A 23,625-nucleotide genomic window follows, 5' to 3' on the forward strand; every position below is an offset into this window, starting at 1 on the left:
TTTCAGAAAATCGTCTACTTTTGCTTTATTGACTACGCCAAAGCCTTTGACTGTGTGGATCACAACAAACTAGAAAATTCTTCAAGAGATGGGAATGCCAGACAACCTAACTTGCCTCCTGAGAAATCTGTATGCAGGTCAAGAAGCAACATTTAGAACTGGACATGGGACAACAGACTGGTTCCAAATAGGAAAAGAAGTACGTCAAGCTTGTATATTGTCACCATGCTTATTTAACTTCTATGCAGAGTACATCATGAGAAATGATGAAGCACAAGCTGGAATCATAATGATGGAAGAAATATCAACAACCTCAGATATGCAGATGATACCACACTTATGGCAGAAAGCGAAGAACTAAACAGCCTCTTGATGAAAGTGAAAGAGTAGAGTGAAAAAGTTGGCTTAAAACTCAACATTCAGAAAACTAAAATCATAGCATCCAGCCCCATCGCTTCATGGCAAATAGAAGGGGAAACAATGGAAAAGGTGAGCAACTTTATTTCTTTTGGGCTCCAAAATCACTGCAGACGGTGACTGCAGCCATGAAATTAAAAGATGCTTGCTCCTTGGAAGAAAAGCTATGACCAACCTAATCAGCATATAAAAAGCAGAGACATTAGTTTGCCAACAAAGGTCCGTCTAGTCAAAGCTATGGTTTTTCCAGTAGTCATGTATGGTTGTGAGAGTTGGACTATTTAACCAAGCTGAGCAGTGAAGAATTGATACTTTTGAACTGTGGTATTGGAGAAGACCTTAAGAGTTCCTTGGACTGCAAGAGATCCAACTAGTCAATAAAAGAAATTGGTCCTGAATATTTATTGGAAGGACTGATGCTGAAGCTGAAACTCCAATACTTTAGCCACCTGATGCAAAGAACCAACTTATTGGAAAAGATCTTGATGCTGGGAAAGATTGAAGGCAGGAGGAGAAGGGGACAACACAGGATGAGATGGTTGGATGGCATCAACAATGTGATGGGATGAGTTTGAGGGCTCAGGGAGTTGGTGATGGAAAGGGAAGCCTGGTGTGCTGCAGTCCATGAGGTCGCAAAGAGTCAGACAAGACTGAGCGACTGAACTGAGCTGAAGAACCAGAAAGTTATATAAAAGATGAGATCTTTCAAACAGTGATGAATTTTTTAAAAAAATCAATTATTCATTTCACAAATAAGTACTTTGGGAATCATGTAGATGATTTAGGAAAAAAACAGGACCTGGAGTAAGTTAAATTAAGGAAAATGACCAATACAAATTTTGAAATAGATAAGACATGGTTGCACTTTTCCTAGATTAATTTAGTACAAGGTTCTCCCTGTTGTTCAAAAGTAGATACAGTAACCCAGATCAAAATGTGCTTTTATGTTTGGAGGGCTTCCCTAGTGGCTCAAAGGGTAAAGAAACTGCCTGCAATGCGGGAGACCAGGGTTTAATCCTCAGGTTGGGAAAATCTCCTGGAGAAGGAAATGGCAAACCACTTCAGAATTTCTGCCTGGAGAATCCCAAGGACAGAGTAGCTTGTCGAGTCACAGTCCATGGGGTTGCAAGGAGTCAGACACAACTGAGCTACAAACACATTTTTGGTAGCTCTAACAGTAAAGAATTTTCCTGCAGTGTGGGAGACCCAGGTTTGACCACTGGGTTGGGAAGATAAAGGGATGGCTAGTCACTCCAGTATTCTTGCTTGGAGAACTCCATGGACAGAGGAGTCCGGCAGGCTACAGTCCATGGGGTCACAAAGAGTAGGACACAACTGAGTGACTTTCACTTATCTTATAATAATCTGTTTTTCAACAGCTTATGGACTTTTTCAGGAAAGGAAATCTACTTATTTTATTCTCCTATTATATTCCTTATACAGTATTAATAGTTAAATCCCATATATCAGCAGTTTAATTTATTTGTGAGAAATGTTTGTTTTCCTTACCATCCATTCCATTTAAGTTTTCTGGATAGTGCTCAAAAGGAACAGACACTATTTAAGAAGTGAAGGAAGAGAAGGAAATTTGCATCCACTTTGAGGCTACTACACTCCAGGCAGTCTTCCTTCCTTCCTCTTTCCTCCCTCTCTCCTCAATGCCAACACATATATTGAGGATATGGTATTCTTGGAGCTACAGTGCAAATGTGAACAAACTGAAAAGTCCTTATGTCATGACACGTAGATTGTGGTGGCAAACATAGACAATAAACAAACTTTTTAAAGGAAAATATAAAGAATACTAGGCAGTGATGATTGCTACAGGTGCCCGAGAGACATGAGGTAGTCAGGGACTTCCATTCTGAGGAATCTGAGTGAAATAAGTGAGTCAAGAGGCTTTCCGCAGGTTAGACATTTCCGGCTGAGAGAAGAGACGGTACAGAGCCCCTGGTATATTCCAGAAACCTCAGGAAGGGTGTGGCTAAGCACGGTGACCAGACATTGTGGTGGGAGAGGTTTGATAACAGAAGAAAGATGTGATCCAGCTTCCATATTAGAACAATCACTCTGGCAGCCATGAGGAGGATGACTCCAGGCTGACTGGAGTTGGGAAGGCGTGGAAAAGGGGGGGATCAAGACTTTAATTTGGGATGTCTTCAATTATTACAGACATACTCAGGACACTATACATTAAGTATTAGACACAGTGTAGAGACTGCAAAAAAACAGAGAATTAGAGAAATAAAATCAAAGGAAAGTAAGTACATTAAGCAGTGATTTATTCCAGTCTCTATCTCCAAAGGCCATGGCCTTTTCTCTCTGCTATGCTGCCTCTCCAAGGCTCTGTCTGGGTACCATCCAGCTGCAGGGCTGGTGTACCTCGGAGATACACTGTGGTCTTTCAGGACAACCTGACTTAAATAACTCCTTTCAGAAATCCGACCTCATCTCTCCTCATCAGAATTATCCATGATAACTGAAACTTTCCTTGATACTTTGAAGCCTCACCCACATGTTTTTAGGGGAGGGAGGTCAGTGCATGGTTAAGATCATGGGTTCTGGAGCAAGACTTCTGGGTTCAGACTGTACTTCTGTTAGCTATGAGGTGCGTGTGCTTTTCTTACTCTTATTTTATGAAACTACAAAATCTGAACAGGGAAATGGTAGTTTTACACTCAAATAGTTTGTGAAATATTACCAGGACACATTGTTACAGGGAAGCGCCATCCTCAAAGTCTGAGAGCAAGTTTGGGCTCATATTCATTATGCACTGAATAGAAAACAGCATGACCTAATCAATTACCTCAAGCCATCGGCCACATGTAGCACAATTCTGTGCTGCAGTGTTCTGGTAAGACTGGTTTTGTCTTGCTGAAGCAGGCGGTCCAGGGAACCCTTGGAGGCTAATTCCATCACCAACATTCGAGGACGAATCCCAGCTGCCAGCAAAGATATTAAGCTGGGATGGTGGAGGTGGCAGAGCACCACCAGCTCCTACAAAGTCAAAAATCATTTAAGAGTAAATAGACCATCAGTTCTTACGCAAATGCCTCCTTCCATAAGTCCATCAGCACTTGGAGAACAGTTTTCCCTGAGTGACTGGATTACAGCAAACTTTCCATTTCTTCTTTGAGCTTATTTATATTTTCCATGTGTTCAGAATTAAACCAGTGGTTTTGCAACTACACTGTGAATTAAACATTTAAGTTCTCCTTTTCTGTTTGCTTTGCTTTATCAGAACATTTAATGCTGGGATAATACATACACAGTGGCAACATTAATAGTTCATGTCAGTCTTACCTCCTGAATCTTCCTTAGCCACAGATTCCTGAGCAGCCACTACGGATCAACTGCACTTGGTGTCTGAGGAACAGCCTGCCTATTGTCTCTGGTTTGATGACTAGAAAGGTTTATGGAGAAGAGTATCTAAGTCTACAGAAATATCTGACATTGCCCCCCACCTAAAAACTCTCTACTGACTTCCTGTTACTTTTAGATTGAGATCCCATGCACTTACACAGCCTTCATGACCTGACCTGATCGCTCAAACCTCATCTCCTTTCTCTCTCCTTCTTGTTCACCATCTTCCCGTAACACCTGTGTTATTAAATCCCCAAAAGCCCAATCCCAGCATACACCCGGCTTCTTCCTTCCAGCCACAGGGTATTTGCCCTTGATGATCCCTCTGCCTAGAAATCTCTTCAACCTTCACATAGCTGAAGTTTTCCTGCCATTCAGACCTTAGCTTAAAACTCTTACTTCTTCAGAGTGATTGGCCCTGGTAATCCCCAGGTGCAACAATCTCTCTCTAACCCAAGAAGTTAGCTGGAACAGAGAGGTCTTTATCCTGATTCTAGGTCATATCACGTGAGACTTTATAATCTCTTTCATGATATGGTTGTTTTTGAATTCTATACACATATTATTCTGTATATTTCACTCTACTCTGAAACTATATTTACTTGAAATTTATAGCTTCTGTGGTATTAAATTAATTCATCTTTTAAACTATGATTTCATCAGCAGCCCTGCTTCTTAATAACTGGCTTCAAAGATGGGCAGTATCAGTACCAACTGCATTTATCAGGAAACTGAAGTATGAAGAATTCTGCAAGCTGAAGAATAAAGGCTCAGTGCCCTAAGAGGAGATTTTTAAGAACACAGGCTTCAAACTGCAATCATACTTTCAGAGTAGATAAAAATCTTTTTTTTTCCATGTCTGATTAGCTCAGTTGGCTAAAATTGATGAGAACAAGTCAATTTAGCTCTGTTTTCTTTCATAGGCACAGACAGAAGCCTAATCCAAATTTCCTATTCTAGAGAAACAGCTCACTGATTGCAGACAGCAAGGAGCAAAAGACTGTAACAGATCAGCCCTGATTCATAACCACAGGTAGAATGACCCTCAAAACATAGCACTGAACACTGAAGGGTTTTTCTTTTTTTTTTTTTAAGAAACACATTACATATACCCTTTCTATTTCTATTATTTCCTTGGTTCATCTAGCTGCCTATACACTAATCAGTCCAAAATGCTTTTCTAGTGTTCTGATTTCCAACAAGGTTTCCTGAGCACATTACATAAAATTTGAAACATGTTGAAGACTAATGATCAAGACTGAAAAGTCAATTTATATAACAAACTGCCTACAGACAGAAAAGAGATTGTGCCCAGATTTGGTTCACTGACTTACAAAATAATATATACAAAATGTTTATTAGTTTATTCCTAGAGCTACTGTGTAACCTTTGGTACTAATAATTAAAATTACTCCAGGACATTTTACACAGACATGAAATTTTTTCATTATTCAGAGTAACTAATTTTGCAACTGTACTTTTTGTTTACATTAGTTATTTAGATTCAGACATAGGCACAATTTTTTTAATAAATCAAGAAAAATAAGAATGAATAGACTGAAAAATACAGTTGAGTTCTGGTGTAAGAATGCAGAATCCACACTGGATTTTATCTGTCTTCACTGTGTCTCTCTCACTCATCCCTACTGCTAGGAAAGACTCAGAAAAAAAGCAATAAATCCCCACCAGTATTCAAAACAAGAAAGGGCAATGGAGTGACTACTCTTGGTTATGCATTCAAACAACTTTCATTCTTCCTAAGAGTATCCTGGACTTTTGCTGTGGTACCCAACCCTCACCTAAACAGCTGATGAACTTTAAGGGGAACTGATTCCAATCAGTTTAAGGGGAACTGATTCCAATCAATCCATGGGGTAGCAAAGAGTCAGACATGACTAGTGACTGAACTGAACTGACTGCAAGCCCAGCTTCAGGGAAAAAGGGGAATATTTTTAAAAATACCCTGCTCATTACCACAGAGATTGGTTCAACAACATAGGCCTATGCCAGTCAGCAACAGCACTGCCATGAATATCGGTACTTGCTGAAAAAAGAACATGTGACTTAACTGAGTCCAGGAGAAGTTTTCAAATGGACTACTGTTATATGGATTTTGGTTCCTTTGAATTGCAAAAATGCAAAAGAGGTGCCCTCTTTTCTTTTGGACTTGTGAAGCCTGGAACAAGAATTCTCAGAATACTGTCTTCTGTTTGTTTTTCAACAAGAGAAACAAAATAAACCTATTTCACTCCATAAGGAAAGGACAAAAGTGGGATTTTATAACGAAACTCAACTTTGAAAACAGGGTCAATACAAGCATGTGCCAAACAAGGGTTCCAGAAGATTAACGATGTATTATTTAATGTAATAATATTGTTGCATTTCTTACTTGTCTTAACAGCCTAAGTGATGTATGTTTATTAAAAATCTTCACAGCCACTTCTTCTCCTTGGTAGGCTGCTCGATAAACAGATCCAAAACTGCCATCACCTTTCAAAAAGAAAGTACAAAGCACTTGGGTTAATCTGTGCAAGCAGAAAAACTCAACAAATTGTATCTTTTGTAATTATATTTGTTTTGAAGAGAAATCTGACCCACAAGTTTCAGTACATCAAGCCTTCTTTAATGCTTGCTCTTCCTTCTTCTACTCTAGGAACCAAGTTACAACTAAAGATTTTGTCTCTAGCCTTTCTGTCTTCCTTTTACAAACTTCCTACTCAATTACCTCATGTATTCCCTAACTTCATCTATCTCTGAATGCAGAGAATTTTCACATTTAAATCTATAGTCACAGCTACCACGTGAACTCTACCCTATATTTACAGCTCTGTGTTGGAGATAAGCACTGGCGTGCTCTTCTGAATCTCAACTGCATTCCATCAAAAGTCCCATTCATCATCTTTTCTCCAAAATAGTTTTCATCCTGTCTTTCATATATCTGACAAAAACAAAATAAAACTCTTTTTGTGGTCATTCTGGAGGCAAAAACAAAAAAATTATCTCATGCCTCATAAGATAACGTGCCTCATGACAGCCCCACAGCTGACCAGCTCTACTGTGCTGCCTCTCTAATGCCCAAGCCTCCCTTTCCATTTCCACTACAATTGCACCCTCTTGGTACCTTCATGCTTTCTGCCTACACGTGTGGGCCTCATGACTTCATTACCCCTAACTCATTCTCTCTCTCCTGAAAAATTAGCTCTGTAATTGCATTTTGATTATGTCATTCTCTTGCTCAAAAACAAATCATTCTACATTGTCTACCAAATTAAATTCAAAATCAAGTTCATATTCATATTGCAGCCCCAAGTTCCCTTTGTGGTTCTCCTCCTGGCTCCACTTCTTTCTATTCTCACTGTCTAGACTCTGGGCCAGTAATTCTCCTCCTAGATTTGGCTTCACAGTGCATCTAAAGAGCTTTTTGAACATAGGATAGTCTGAATCTATCCTCAAAGATTCTTACCTGAGCTTTTTGAACATAGGATAGTCTGAATCTATCCTCAAAGATTCTTACCTAATCAATCCTAGGAGGCACAGTTCATCAGGATTTTTTTTCTTTTAACTCTGCTGGTAACAGCATAAACCACCACGGTTGAGAACAACCGATCTAGCAAGCTGGAATAGTTAAAATTTCTTAAACATGCTTTCTATCTTCAGATCTCCATCTCCTTGTTATGCCATAATTTACAGAGCTCTTGTTTCTCCCTTAGCTCAACCAGTACCTCTCTGACTGTAAAATGTTTTTAGAACAATGTATCTGGTTTGTTTAGGTCAGTGGTTCTCAATTAGGGTGATGATGCGCCTGACCTCTAACCACCACCCTTGACAGTGTTTGCAGATATTTTTGGTTGTCACATCTGGGATGGGGTGAGATATTATTACTGACCTCCAGTGGGTAGAGACCAGGATACTGCTAAATACCATGCAATGCAGAGGACACTCCCCCCAACAAAGAACTATCTAGTTCCGAATAGCAAAAGTGCAGAGGTTAAGAAACTCTGATCTAGATTGCTTTTTGTAAATAAACATAGAACCTATGAATTTATTGGAAATGGGGTCAGAGTATAAGGAGTACCCATAAGCATTCTCCTATCTGTGTGAAGTGTGTGTGAAGTGAAAGGTCACTCAGTCATGTCCGACTCTTTGCGACCCCATGGACTGTAGCCCACGAGGCTCCTCTGTCCACGGAATTCTCCAGACAAGAATACCGGAGTGGGGAGCCATTCCTTTCTCCAAGGGATCCTCCCAACCCAGGGATCAAACTCAAGTCTCCTGCATTACAGGCAGATTCTTTACTGTCTGAGCCACCTATCTGCTAAATAAAAGCATATAAAACATAGGTGCTTTAGAAGGTAGTCAAAAGGTACAAACTTCCAGTTATAAGTTAAATAAGTACTAGGTATGTAATGTACAGTATGATTACTATAGTTAACAGTGCTATAAAATACACATGGAAGTTGTTAAGAGAGTAAATCCTAAGAGTTCTCATCAGAACAAATTTTTTTTATTTTTATTTTTTTATATATTAATATACGCAAAGATAGATGTTAATAAAGTTATTGTGGTAATCATTTCACCATATATGTAAGTGAAGTTATTACACTGTACACCTTAAACTTATACAGTGCTATATGTCAATTACACCTCAATAAAACTGGGAAAAAACACAGGTGTTTCAAAAAATGAACTTTTTGAACACTTCTACATAACATTGCTCAAAATGTGTCCATTAATCCAACACACATCTTTTAGTGCAATAAGAGGTATATTTGGAAGAACGGTATGTGATGGCTTGAAACTCTTTCAGAGAAAGAAAATAGTATGCCTGGTACTTGCCTGTATCTTTCAAATCACAAGTCAAGTTTGGTGTTGGTTAAGACCTAAGATTCAGTGTTGCTAATTCAGCATTTTGCATTAACCTTGTAATAATAATATATTCACTTCTAGAGTTCTAAGGTATTTAAAATCATCCTAAATTTCCCAATCAATGTAAAAAATAAAGGTACAAGGAGTTTATTTACTCCTACATGTCATATCCTGAATTTTAGACTTGGTTTATTAATAATATTAATATTCTGGCATATATTTTAATCATCCTCTCTGTGAAAGTTTAATTAAAATTAAATGTAAATATTCATAACAGCAACAAATACTCCACAAAGTAAAGTCAGAATTGTCTTTAAATACTTTACATTAAATAAATTCAATACTCTTCTCAGGTCCCAAGGACTCTTGGGAATGTTTAGAACTTGAGTATATTACCAATCTAATACTTTTGAATTTTTAAACCCAAATTGGTTTTTGTGACTCTTTTAATGAAAATTTATGCTTGTTATATAGAGTAACATAACTGCCACTATCACTACATAGAGGTGTTCCTCCTTTATTTATTCTTTTTGCAACTGGAAAATGGCTGAATTACTCCTCTGAAAATTTCCTAACTGCCTTCCCTATCACTGACAATTGAACAATTAAAACAAATGCAAGGATATGTTTCATAAATACCTGTGCTTCCACAGAGATGGAAACCTAGAGTACAAATGTGTGCAAGCAAAGCAAATTCCAGATTTGTAACACGTTACTTTAAAATATATTATCCCAAAGAAAAAAATTACAAAAATATATGAAGATACTAAAAACTATGACAATGTAATTATATGTGAATATTTGCTAGATTATAAAACCATACCCTAATTTTTATTCTCAAACCAACAAAAACAGTTACCTAAGAGAAACTCTGGAGCTTGTTCAAATTCCAATTCATCATTATTCAACATAATATTTCTAGGCAGATCAGCCAAAATCAAATCAGGAGCAATCTGAGATATTGGAATTGTGAGTCTTGGTTGATCTGGATTTACTAGGAGGTCTCCTGAGAAGTACATAAAACATTTTTTTTTAAAGATAAACCTTTAAGATTGTACATAAATTTGTCCTTTTGATTTACAGAAATAATCACATATTGTCTATGCGTTCCAATCACTCTTAGGTTCACTTTCCAATCTTATTTTTCTCTAGAAAATTTGAGAATGTTTTAAAAGTTGAGTTACTCTCTATTTGGAAGTTTAAAAACTCATTCCTAGGTTCACTCACTAGAAAGTAGAACTCAGAACTGCCTAGGCTATTGATATATGACTAGGAAATTATATATTCTTTACTTTCACAACATTCATGGAACACAGCATATGGCTGACATTACTAAGTTACATCCATGTATCATCTATTCTAATCTTCATAACAATTGTATGGCATAGTTTTGGTTAATAATCTCACTTCACAGATGACATATCATTGCCCAGTAGCCAGTATTCAAACTCTCACACCAACATTTTTTCTGAATCTAAAGTATAAGATCTTACTGGCAATAAATATATTTTTCTGAACTGTTAACTATAATTGAATATAGTATCCTCTAACTTATCCCTTGTAAATAAGAGCAATCCATTTTTACATTTATTTCAAAACTCACTTCGCAAATATTGAAAGAATCACTTAAAAGCATTTGTAAGTTGCGTCAACACATACATACCTTCTTCTGCTTTCTTCATCAAGTTGTCAAGCAATATTTTTTGATGCTCTTCACCATCATTAAAACTATATAATGCCCATTTCTTCAGCAGAGTTTCTCCTTCACCGCAAATATCAATCTCCAGTAATCCAGGAAACCACTCTTCCATGAGAGAATCAATGTGGTCCACAACTTGGCCCAAAAGAATACAGCCTATGTAATCCAAAGAAAACTTGATTAACATCCTAGCTGAACCTTATCCTGTCACAAATTGAAAAGAACTATAGAAACTTTTTAAAAGTTTAGATTTCTTTAGTGGTACAATTCCGTTTTGAATTAATTTCCTTACCTTTTCTACAAGAGGGAACTGTAATTTTTAAGAAACTCTCTGGGTGATGATCTAAAACTTCAGATCCTACCAAGCAGTAAGCTTCAGGAGACCAATTCAAGTAAATGCCTTGTCGCCAGTACATTCTATTTGGGCGAAGTGCTCGTTCTGAAAGAAATTTAAAAGAACCCAAATATAGCTATTAATTATTTGTTGTTCCATAAACTGTAGGGGAAAAAAAAAATCACTGCACATATTACAAGTGACAGTAACAGAGATGTATTTGTTTTGAAGGAAAGTACTGGAATTGTTAATGATATGTTATCTGTTAAATATAATATTAAATATTTTGTCCTCAATTTTGAAATGAAACAAACAAATGCCCAGTAGATTACCTAAGACAGATTTCAGGTTGATGGTGTCAAGCAGTTTAACATATGTAATAGATGAAAAAGAGAATCATAAACAGGTTCCCATAATTTTTAAAAAGAGGTTGGTGGTAATGCTAAAATCAACACTTTGATGTGATGTAACTATCTGTATGTTGATTAACTGCAAGCAAGATAAGGTTTATTTCAGAATACAGTACCATCTCCATAAAGCTGCTTTTAAGCACAAAACAGAAAAATTATATTTTCCCCCTTGGAGCACTAATATCTCTCTTTCTTCCAGGAGGAAGATCTAGCATTGTCATTTATAATTATAGCAAGATAAAGTCTTTATTCTTTTTTGTAAACCTCTCAGGGACCATGCAGCAGAATAGAGCTATTGTAGTCCCCACAGAGAATGGTTAGGACCTGTTACTCTATTAAACAAAACTCCCTGACTGAGGGGGTGGTCATTTCTAGTTTTTAATTTCTCCACGCGTGCATGCGTATTTGTGTGTACGTGCAGGGAGATAGGTGTTTTTACGCCAGTGACTCTGTAATTTCATCTTTTAAAACTGCTGCTTCTAGTCTGCTTTGGCTTGCAAAGCAAGATATTCATACACATTGTAAATGTGCCTAAAATAAGTACACGTGGACTTTGAGGAATTTTATTCTTAACAAATTTCATGAATTTATCTGTGTATATTTTTATATTGGCCATGCTGAGGTCTTTTGAGCTTATTTCCTGATTTTCAGCTGCATTACAAGCCAGTAAACTCTAGGAAAATGACATATTAATTTTAATATGCTTTCTAACTATCTTCTCCAAATATTAATTCTTCATTAAATACATACCTCTTCCTGAAAGCATGTAAGGTGAAATTTCAAGCAACCGATTGATTAATCTTGACCAAAAGCCCATTGGAAAATAAGGCATTTCATACAGTCGAATGATAATTTCAGAGTTCTCACAATGGGGAAGCTCTATTACAGGCCTGTGGTCAGACAAACTAAAGATAAAAGCACACTATCATTATATAGCTTCAGAAAACGCCCAACCATGCTGACCAGAGTGCTTTACTACTTGAAATCAATGAATTGATGATGATAAATATTCTAAGCAACTTTATTTTTTAGTAATGTTATTTTGCTACATACTCTTCCTACTTCAAAATTTAATGGTTAATCAATTCAAATCATGCTCAGATAAAGTGATGTATAAAGATTTTTCAGTAATCCTATTTACATTATAAATAAATTATTATAGTTATGTATAATAAGTAAAGGGATTACATAAAACTTTAAAATATGTATATCCTAGAATCAAGTGTATATCTGTGTTTAGAATTAGTTACCATCCATCAATCATTGCAATTTGTACTTTTCAATGTCATTTACTTTATAACATTTCCCAGGTTTTATAAGGCAGTAAGAAAAATTTCTACAACACAGTGCTAGAATTTAGGACTCCTTGTGTTGGCCATATCCTCTGAAAATTCACAGTCATAAATTATTTAAAGACTCTGTTGAAAAATCACCATTTCTCCAGAATCTGCCTAATAACTCCTTCAATATCATATGAGGAACATACATACACACACAGCAACACAAACACTCTCTAATCTCCACTATTAACCTTTCTTAAATAAACTGAGCATTGTCAAATCAAATAATAATTATATATATAAAATCATTTACATCTTTAAAATGTCAAATGTAGTCTTCACCAAAAGAAAATGCTATACTCCAGTACAAAGTTTACACAAGAAGGAAAAAATTAGCACATTCATCATAGACCAAAGTTACTTTCACAACTAAAAGAATATATGGTAAATTTCCATAGAGTAATTAAATTTTTAAGTTTTAGCTTACCTGCTTGGAACCAGTAAATATTCTTCTCCAATTGGCAAGGCAATCTGGAATTTTTCTAGGAGTTTAAAGTACTGTGCCATGTAGTTCTTTGGAAATCTCTTTTTCTTTGAAAGAAATTTTTCCACATCTCTGCGTGAAATAATTCCCTTAGGATGTTTTGGAAAGCCTTCCACTTTCACTGTCAAAATCTGAAAGGTTTAAACGTATACATAATCATAGAATTCATCTGCTGGAAAGTTCTGAATTTAAAGAATTTCCTTTGCTCAGTAAAAATGATCGAAACAATTCTAATGTTGTCAAGTACAACACAGAACCTAATTTCTCTACCTAGCAGCCACATAAACCTAGTATCTTTCACACACACACACTTACACACAGAAATTATTAAAATAAGTGAGTGAATCCAGATCAGAAACGATGGAGATCCTCTGATACCAATGAACCACAAGCCTTCCCCAGTTCAATTAATACATCAGTCCATTACCCCACATGTTTATTACAGTCTCATCAATAATATATTCCGGAGGAAATTATCTTCCAGACTGTTATCACCACAGATTTGCAACAGAAATGTTGCTACATTTATACAATCGGAGGTGGGTTTCCATTAGTGGAAAGAGAGGCAGCTTAGTAAGTTAAGTGATTTTCAAACAAGTAATCACTGAATTTCAGTGGACTCCATGCAGTCTGAGTCATAGGTCAGGGATAAGGCTTGAGAATCTGTTTTTTTAACAAGAAACTCTGAAGATTCTAAAGTGGAGACCATAATTTGAGCATTGATCATCATCACAGCAATTAAAAACATGAGTTGAGAATTCAGGTTCAAATCAAAACTCTACTGCCAGTTGTATGATCTTGAATTTAATTTCTTTACCCACAGTTTCCTTCTTTGTAAAATGAGAAATAAAAGTAACTGTCTCTTAGACTGCCATGAGAACAAAATAAGATAACATACATAAAACACATAATATACATATCACTATTTTTAGCAAAGGAAGCCCTCACATTTTACCAATCCTATTTACATATTCATATTTATTTTACTTGGATAAACTAATTTTAAAAAGAGATTTGTGCTTAATTTTATTTAGTAGATCTATAATATTTAAGGGATTCTTAAATAGAAACAAGGGGAAGGAAATGGCAACCCACTCCAGTACTCTTGCCAGGAAATTCCCATGGATGGAGGAGCCTGGTAGGCGGCAGTCCATGGGGTCGCTGACGGTCGGACACAACTGAGTGACTTCACTTTCACTTTTCACTTTCATGCATTGGAGAAGGAAACGGCAACCCACTCCAGTGTTCTTGCCTGGAGAATTCCAGGGATGGGGAAGCCTGGTGGGCTGCCGTCTATGGGGTTGCACAGAATCGGACATGACTGAAGCACTTAGCAGCAGCAGCAGCAGCTGCAGTTTGGCCTCAGGCTAAACTACAGGGCGGGAACACAGCCCCACCCTTCAGTAGAAAATTGTTTTAAAGATTTACTGAGCTTGGCATTGCCCAACAAAAGAAGACCCAGTTTTCCCCACAGCCAGTCCCTCCCATCAGGAAGGTTGCACAAGCTTCTTAATCCTCATCCATCAGGGGGCAGACAGAATGAAAACCACAATCACAGGAAACTAACCAAAGTAATCACCTGGGCCACAACCTTGCCCAATTCAATGAAACAATGAGCCATGCCATGTAGGGAGACCCAAGACAGAAGGGTCATGGTGGAGAGTTCTGACAAAATATTCACTGGAAAAGAGAATGGCAAACCACTTCACCATTCTTGCCTTGAGAATCCCATTAACAGCATGAAAAGGTAAAAAGATATGACACTGACTGTGAATATTCCAGGTAGGTAGGTGTCCAATATGCTACTGGAGAAGAGCAGAGAAAGTTCCAGAAGGAATGAAGAGTCTGAGCCAAATCAGAAACAACGCTCCATTATGAATCAGTCTGGTGGTAAAAGTAAAGCCCGATGCTATAAAGAACAATATTGCACAGGAACCTGGAATGTTAGGTCCATGAATCAATGTAAATTGGATGTGGTCAAACAAGAGATGGCAAGAGTGAACATCAACATCTTAAGAATCAGTGAACTGAAATGGACTGGAATGGGTGAATTTAATTCAGATGGTCATTATATCTACTACTGTGGGCAAGAATCCTTTAGAAGAAATGGAGTAACCCTCATAGTAACAAAAGAGTCCAAAATGCAGTACTTCGGTACAATCTCAAAAACAGAATGATCTTTGTTTGTTTCCAAGTCAACTTATTCAATATCACAGTAATTCAAGTCTATGCCCTAACCACTAATGCAAAAGAAGCTTAAATTGAATGGTTCTGTGAAGACATTTCAAGACCTTCTAGAACTAACACCAAAAGAAGATATCCTTTTCATTATTGGAGACTGGAACGCAAAAGTAGGAAGTCAAGAAACACCTGGAGTAACAGGCAAATTTGGTCTTGGAGTACAAAATGAAGCAGGGCAAAAAATAACAGAGTTTTGCCAAGAGAACTCACTGATCAGAGCAAACACTCTCTTCCAACAACATAAGAGATGACTCTACACATGGACAACACCAGATGGTCAATAATGAAATCAGATTGATTATATTCTTTGCAGCTGAAGACAGAGAAGTGCCATACACTCAGCAAAAACAAGACCTGGAGCTAACTGTAGCTCAGATCATGAACTCCTAATGGCAAAATTCAGACTTAAATTGAAGAAAGCAGGAGAAACCATTAAGCCATTCAGGTATGACCTAAATCAAATCCCTTATGATTATACAATGGAAGTGACAGGCAGATTCAAGGGATTAGATCTGATAGATAGAGTGCCTGAAGAACTATGGACTGAGGTTTGTAACATTGTAGAAGGCAGTGATGAAAACCATCCCCAAGAAAAAGAAATGCAAAATGGCAAAATGGTTATCTGTGGAGGAATTACAAATAGCTTAGAAAAGAAAAGAAGCAAAAGGAGAAAAGGAAAGATATACCTATCTCTTCAAGAAAATTAGAGATACCAAAGGAACATTTTATGTAAAGATGGGCTCAATAAAGGACAGAAATGGTCTGGATCTAACAGAAGCAGAAGATATTAAGAAGAGGTGGCAAGAATACAAGGAAGAACTGTACAAAAAAGATCTTCACGACCCAGATAATCATGATGATGTGATCACTAATCTAGAGCCAGACATCTTGGAATGTGAAGTCAAGTGGGCCTTAGAAAGCATCACTACAAACAAAGCTAGTGGGGGTGATGGAATTCCATTTGAGCTGTTTCAAATCCTGAAAGATGATGCTGTGAAAGTGCTGCACTCAATATGCCAGCAAGTTTGGAAAACTCAGCAGTGGCCACAGGACTGGAAAAGGTCAGTTTTCATTCCAATCCCAAAGAAAGGCAATGCCAAAGAATGCTCAAACTACCACACAATTACATTCATCTCACATGCTAGTAAAGTCATGCTCAAAACTCTTCAAGCCAGACTTCAGCAATCCGTGAACCGTGAACTCCCTGATGTTCAAGCTGGTTTTAGAAAATGCAGAGGAACCAGAGATCAAATTGCCAACAACCGCTGGATCATGGAAAAGGCAAGAGAGTTCCAGAAAAACATCTATTTCTGCTTTATTGACTATGCCAAAGCCTTTGACTGTGTGGATCACAATCAACTGTGGAAAATTCTGAAAGAGATGGGAATACCAGACCACCTAACCTGCCTCTTGAGAAACCTGTATGCAGCTCGGGAAGCAACAGTTCGATCTGAACATGGAACAACAGACTGGTTCCAAATAGGAAAAGGAGTGCGTCAAGGCTGTATATTGTCACCCTGCTTATTTAACTTCTATGCACAGTACATCATGAGAAACCCTGGACTAGAAGAAACACAAGCTGGAATCAAGATTGCTGGGAGAAATATCAATCACCTCAGATATGCAGATGACACCACCCTTATGGCAGAAAGTGAAGAGGAACTAAAAGCCTCTTGATGAAAGTGAAAGAGGAGAGTGAAAAAGTTGGCTTAAAGCTCAACATTCAGAAAATGAAGATCATGGCATCCAGTCCCATCACTTCATGGGAAATAGATGGGGAAACAGTAGAAACAGTGTCAGACTTTATTTTTGGGGGCTCCAAAATCACTGCAGATGGTGACTACAGCCATGAAATTAAAACAGACTTACTCCTTGGAAGAAAAGTTATGACCAACCTAGATAGTATATTCAAAAGCAGAGACATTACTTTGCCGACTAAGGTCCGTCTAGTCAAGGCTATGGTTTTTCCTGTGGTCATGTATGGATGTGAGAGTTGGACTGTGAAGAAGGCTGAGTGCCGAAGAATTGATGCTTTTGAACTGTGGTGTTGGAGAAGACTCTTGAGGGTCCCTTGGACTGCAAGGAGATCCAACCAGTCCATTCTGAAGGAGATCAGCCCTGGGATTCCTTTGGAAGGAATGATGGTAAAGCTGAAGCTCCAGTACTTTGGCCACCTCATGCGAAGAGTTGACTCATTGGAAAAGACTCTGATGCTGGGAGAGATTGGGGGTAGGAGTAGAAGGGGATGACCCAGGATGAGATGGCTGGATGGCATCACGAACTCGATGGACATGGGTCTGGGTGAACTCCAGGAGATGGTGATGGACAGGGAGGCCTGGCGTGCTGCGATTCATGGGTCGCAAAGAGTCGGACACGACTGAGCGATTGAACTGAACTGAACTGAATACCTATTTGAATTCAGAGTTTCAAAAGATAGCAAGAAGAGATGAGAAAGTCTTCCTAAGTGATCAATGCAAATGAATAGAAGAAAACAATAGAATGGGAACAACTAGATCTCTTCAAGAAAAACAGAGATACCAAGGGAACATTTCATACAAAGATGGGCACAATAAAGGACAGAAATGGTATGGACCAAACAGAAGCAGAAGTTAAGAAAAAGTCGAAAGAATCCACAGAAGAACTAAACAAAAAAGATCTTAATGACCCAGGTAACCACAATGGTGTGATCACTCATCTAGAGCCAGACATCCTGGAGTGCAAAGTTAAGTGGGCCTTAGGAAGGACCAACATAAAGAAAGCTAGTGAAGGTGACAGAATTCCAGCTGAGCTATTTCAAATCCTAAAAGATGATGCTGTGAAAGTGCTGCACTCAGTATGCCAGCCAATTTGGAAAAATCAGCAATGGCCACAGGATTAGAAAAATTGTTTTCATTGCAATCCCAAAGAAAGGCAATGCCAAAGAATGGTCTAACTACCGCACAATTATATTCATTTCACACACAAGCAAAGCAATGCTCAAAATTGTTCAAGCTAGGCTTCAATAGCATGTATACCGAAATCTTCCAGATGTTCAAGCTGAATTTAGAAAAGGTAGAGGAACCAGAGATCAAATGGCCAACATCCCTTGGATTATAGAAAAAGCAAGAAAATTCCAGAAGAACATCTACTTTTGTTTCACTGACTATGCTAAAGTCTTTTAGACAAGGACAAGGCTGTGTGGATCACAACAAACTGTGAAAAATTCTTCAAGAGATGGGCATACTGGACCACCTTACCTGCCTCCTGAGAAACCTGTATGCAGGTAAGAAGCAACAATTAGAATGGGGCATGGAACAACCCACTGGTTCCAAATTAGGAAAGGAGTACATCAAGGCTGTATATTGTCACCCTGCTTATTTAACTTCTATGCAGAGTACATCATGCAAAATGCCAGGTTGGATAAAGCACAAGCTGGTATCAAGATTGCCAGGAGAAATATCCATATCCTCAGAAATGCAGATAACAGCACCATTATGGCAGAAAGTGAAGAAGAATAAGAGCCTCTTGATGAAGTTGAAAGGAGAGTGAAAAAGGTGGCTTAAAACTCAACATTCAAAAAACTAAGATCATGTCACCCATTCCCATTACATCATGGCAAACAGATGGGGAAACAATGGAAACAGTGACAGACTTTATATTCTTGGACTCCAAAATCACTGCAGATGGTGACTGCAGCCATAAAATTAAAAGAGAGTTGCTCCTTTGAAGAAAGCTAAGATAAACCTAGATAGCATATTAAAAAGCAGACATCAGTTTGCCAACAGAGGTTCTAGACGTCTAGTCAAAGCTATGGTTTTTCCAGTAGTCATGTATGGATGTGAGAGTTGAAATATTTAAGAAAGCTGTGTGCCGAAGAACTGATGCTTTTGAACTGTGGTATTGGAGAAGACTCTTGAGAGTCCCTTGGACTGCAAAGAGATCAAACCAGTCAATCCTACAGGAAATCAATCCTGAATGTTCATTGGAAGGATTAATGCTGAAGGTGAAGCTCAAATAGTTTGGCCACCTGATACAAAGAGAAACTCATTAGAAAAGACCCTGATGCTGGGAAGGATTGAAGGCGGAAGGAGAAGGGGACAACAGAGGACAAAATGGTTGGTGGCATCACTGACTCAAAGGACACGAGTTTGAGCAAGCTCCAGTTGCTGAAAGACAGGGAAGCCTGACATGCTGCAGTCCATGGGGTCAGAAAGAGTTGGGCATGACTGAATAACTGAACAACAACAGAGTCACTAAGACCTTGTCTGACAACTCACTCTCCATCCCCAACCACACTTGAAGCTTTCTTTGTAGCAATCTGTACCACCAAACACATTAAGTATTCTTGCTTTGGTTGTTTCCTCCCATTTGAACATCAACTCCATGAATGTAGAAACCTTGTTTTCCCTACTGCTATATAGCCCCAGTACCAGAACAATATCTGGAACATCATTAGGTTCATAATAAATATTGCTGAATGTGTGAATTTTGGGAAAATAAAGTTTTGAGCATTTTATCATTGTGTTAGGCTCTCAGGCACTAGAGTCAAACCACTTAGTTTAAAATCCCAACTCTAATTCTCCCTGAATATGAATAATATTACATTTATCAGTATGTAATTTGATAAATTATTTAACCTCTCTATCAAGTTCTTCATCTTCAAGATGGGCACTCAAATAGTACCGTTTAAAGGAGCCATTCCAAGAATTAAATGAGATAATCTTTGAAAAGCATATAAGTAACCTCTCATATGTCTGCTATTATTACATACTTACTCTATTTTACTTAAGACAAACTGATTTTAAAATAGAAGTTTGTGCTTGATTTTTTTAGATCTATAGTGCACTACCACTATTTGGAAAAGATCCTGGTGCTGGGAAAGATTGAAAGCAAAAGGAGAACTGGGTGGCAGAGGATGAGATGGTTAGACAGCATCACCAACTCAATGGATATGAATTTGAGCAAACTCTGTGAGACAGTGGAGTGTCCATGTGATCTCAAAGGAGTCTAACACAACTTAGCTACTGAACAATAATCACTACTTGTAGCAGATAGTTTCCAAAGATGGACACATTAATTTTTTTCTCTCCCTAAGTATGTAGGTTGCTTAATCCTTCAAGATATAAAATCCATACATTTTCCCTTAAATCTGACCAAGACCTGTGGTTGCTCTGGTTACCAGAACATGGCAGAGCTAACATTTTACCAGTTCTGTGCCTGGCCTTTAAGAGGTCTACATATGTATGCGGGGTCACATGGAGGAGAACCAACAAACCAAAACTGTGAATATAGCCTTCCTGGAATCTCCAGACCATCTTAATGAGGAAGTCAAGTGAATGACCCCTGCCAGTGCCATGTGGAGCAGACTCACTTGGCTGAAACCAATAAATCCACAGAATAGTGAGAAACGATGAACTGTTGATGTTTTTCTCCAATGAACTGTTTACGTTTTTCTCCAAATTTACTTATGTACTCTAAGTTTGTGGGTATCCTGTTACATACCAAAAACTTAAACCTTTTCGTAAGTTTATCACCTTTAAAATACCTCCTATTATTCCTTTAGCTTGGCTATTTCTAAGGCTATCTTAGGCTCATATGCAAGCAAAGAGACTCTTCCAAATTCTTCATACATTTTATCAAGACTAAATCACCATGCAAGTTTTATAATAGGCAACACAATTGATCCAGTGAGTCCCTTTCATATTTCTTTTATCATATAGTTAGTTGAGTTTTGCAAACTTCTTTGTGTGTTGATGGAAACTTATTTAATAAGTTTAGTGACCTAAAAGCTCAGAACACAGAGAGGGTGGATGGGCTCATTAGAGCTTCTGCACCTTAAATTATTTCTGCCCTTGCCTTGATGACCCATGGAGGTGAATACTTCTGTTTATTTTTACTGACTTAGTGTCAGGCAAGTCATTCTCATTTTCACTTGATTACTTATAGCCTTCATTTTCTTTAAACCTTAGTAAAATAACATATTTCAGTATATCAGAATAAATAAAAATGATTTACATTAATAAGAAATTTAAATCACCATTTACATTACTAAGAAATTTAAATCATTTTACTGACCCTTTAGATCCATCTTTCAAAATAACTTGAGCTGTTCAAATTCCTAACAATTTTCAATTAAATTAACATGCTTATAGTATAACTAACAGTATAAGTATGCTAATGAGAAGAATTTTCATGGAGTTTCCACTTAATTACTCCATAGCATCTTCAGGGATTTTATTTAGTCATGGTGGAAATTTGATTTTGTTAAGAGATAGTGATTTTGATGCAAACCAGTTCATTATTCTATTGAATATGATGTATCCACCCTAATATCCACATGTGTGCAACTTTAAATATTCCCAATTCATAAGGAAACACATGCACTTTTTGGTGCAACTTTAGCCTTTTCTTGACTGTACAGAGTTTAGTTATTTTCTGATAGAATGTGCCACCTAGGGTAAACTCTTCAGGGTATAATTAAAACTCCCTTTCCTACACAGAATGCATATACCTACACTATATTTCTTTTTATTTATTCCATTCCTGGCACATTTTTCAAAAATGCATGAATACATCTTCATAGTTTTGATGATTTTTCTTTTTTCTAAAATAAGTATTTAATTACCAAATGGGTTAAATATAAAATTTCACTAAAATTTATTGCTGATTTTTACCAAACTACAATGGCAATGTAGAAGATAATATTGTTATTATTGTTATTTTACAAGGGAAGAAACAAAGGCTGAAAACATTAAGAAATGTCAAAGTTGATAAGTATTTAGGACAGATTTGAACACAGGTTGTACTGACTCTAGAGTTTATGCTTGACCACTATAATTTTCTGGCTCCATTCTCATTGAGTAGATGAGTAATATCACATTTTCCATGGCTTATTGCATTAGGGTGAAAGTCTAATTTAAAAATATCTACCAGAATAGTAGTAACTGTCTAATTACAATTAATTGCCAACTGTAATGTTTCAGTATGTTCTCAGGTTCCACGGTATAGGGTTTAGCAGTAAATGAGTTCCCTCTTTAAAATAACTTTTTTTTTCCTTAGATGAAATTTAGGGGGGCAGTCCTAAGATGGTAAAGGAATAGGACAGGGAGACCACTTTCTCCCCCACAAATTCATCAAAATAACATTTGAATGCTGAGCAAAACCCACAAAACAACTTCTGAATGCTGGCAGAGGACATCAGGCACCCAGAAAGGCAGCCACTGTCTCCAAAAGGAGGTAGGAAAAAATATAAAAGATAAAAAGAGAGACAAATAAGGTAGGGATGGAGATCCATCCCAGGAAGGGAGTCTTTAAAAAGAGAGAGGTTTCCAAACACCAGGAAACACTCTCACCGGTTAATCTGTGGCAAGCCTTGGAACCTCAGAAGGCAACATAACCAGGAGGAAAAATAAATAAATAAATAAAACCCACAGATTACATGCCTAAAGGCAACTCACAGTGGAGAAGCAGTGCAGACACTTGCATCAGCCACTAGCAAGCTAGCAAGAGGGGACTGGACAGGGAAGACTGGGCCTTAATGTCCCAAGGGCAATCTGAGGGAACTAACTAGAGATAGCAAACCAGACTGTGGGATAGCTGTCCCGCGAAAAGCCCTAACCTAAGACGACCAATTCATGGGGTGGCAAAGGGTCGGACACGACTGAGTGATTGAACTGAACTGAACTGAACTGAAGACACCACCAGGACAGCTCACAGAACAAAGGACTGAGCAGAGCTAGCTGGCTGCAGACCGGCCCATCCCCCACTGGAGACAGGCACACGAGGACAGCCAGAGCAGGAAGGGGGCAATCGCAGCCCCAGAGAGGCATCATCTACCAAACTGCAAGCAGGCTTCGTTGCTAACCAAGACTCCTTGGGATTCTGGATGGTCGACATCCGCCAGGAGGGTCGCAGCCAGAGATCAGCTCCCCAGAAGAGACACAGCACAGCTGAGAAGGCACGCCAGTTGTACACCCAGAAAACCAAGTGGCAGGGACAGGGGAGGTGATAAGTCAGTGACTGCACTCATCAAGCACCTGGTCACCTGAGCTGCTCGGACTAGGGAAGGGCACAAAACGCAGGCCCACTCAAGTCTACACCTTTGTGGCGTACCCGAGAACCTGAACCTGAGTGTCTTAGACCTGGGAAGTGCACTCAACCCAGGGCCCGCCTCAGACAGTTCCCGGCAGAGCAACCTAGAGCCTGAGCAGTGTAGACTGGGAAAATACACGCACCGTGAGCCGGGGCAAACCCATTGTGGCCGAGACACTGGGAGCACTCCCTACAGATGCCACTGATATTTGTTTGCAGTGTTCTTTCCTCCACACAGCAGGATCGAAAAGGCAAGCCTAAAAAGGTGACCACCACTGCCCCCTTGTGTCAGGGTAGAAATTAGACATTGAAGAGGCCAGCAAACAGGAGAAGCTAAAATAAACAGAGGGAACCACTTTGGAAGTGACAGGTGCAATAGATTAAAACCCTGCAGTTAGCAC

The 23,625-nt window shown here is 38.2% G+C and overlaps 1 protein-coding gene across 4 annotated transcripts in view; it reads right to left on the reverse strand.

Annotated features, from left to right (window-relative positions):
• The window catches only part of LRRK2 (leucine rich repeat kinase 2), a 213,335-nt gene that overhangs the window by 67,993 nt on the left and 121,717 nt on the right, over positions 1-23,625 (reverse strand). For all 4 annotated transcript variants that reach the window (XM_042246875.1, XM_027967445.2, XM_042246876.2 and 1 more), the window contains 7 exons: positions 12,857-13,044; positions 11,840-11,994; positions 10,638-10,784; positions 10,310-10,501; positions 9,506-9,652; positions 6,170-6,270; positions 3,224-3,414 (listed from right to left, as the gene is read on the reverse strand). In XM_042246875.1, coding sequence (XP_042102809.1) covers positions 3,224-3,414; positions 6,170-6,270; positions 9,506-9,652; positions 10,310-10,501; positions 10,638-10,784; positions 11,840-11,994; positions 12,857-13,044 — 1,121 coding nt within the window. The remainder of the gene's footprint in view (positions 1-3,223; positions 3,415-6,169; positions 6,271-9,505; positions 9,653-10,309; positions 10,502-10,637; positions 10,785-11,839; positions 11,995-12,856; positions 13,045-23,625) is intronic.

The sequence above is a fragment of the Ovis aries genome, chromosome 3 (genome assembly GCF_016772045.2).
Source record: "Ovis aries strain OAR_USU_Benz2616 breed Rambouillet chromosome 3, ARS-UI_Ramb_v3.0, whole genome shotgun sequence".
In the NCBI taxonomy this organism is placed as follows: Eukaryota; Metazoa; Chordata; class Mammalia; order Artiodactyla; family Bovidae; genus Ovis; species Ovis aries.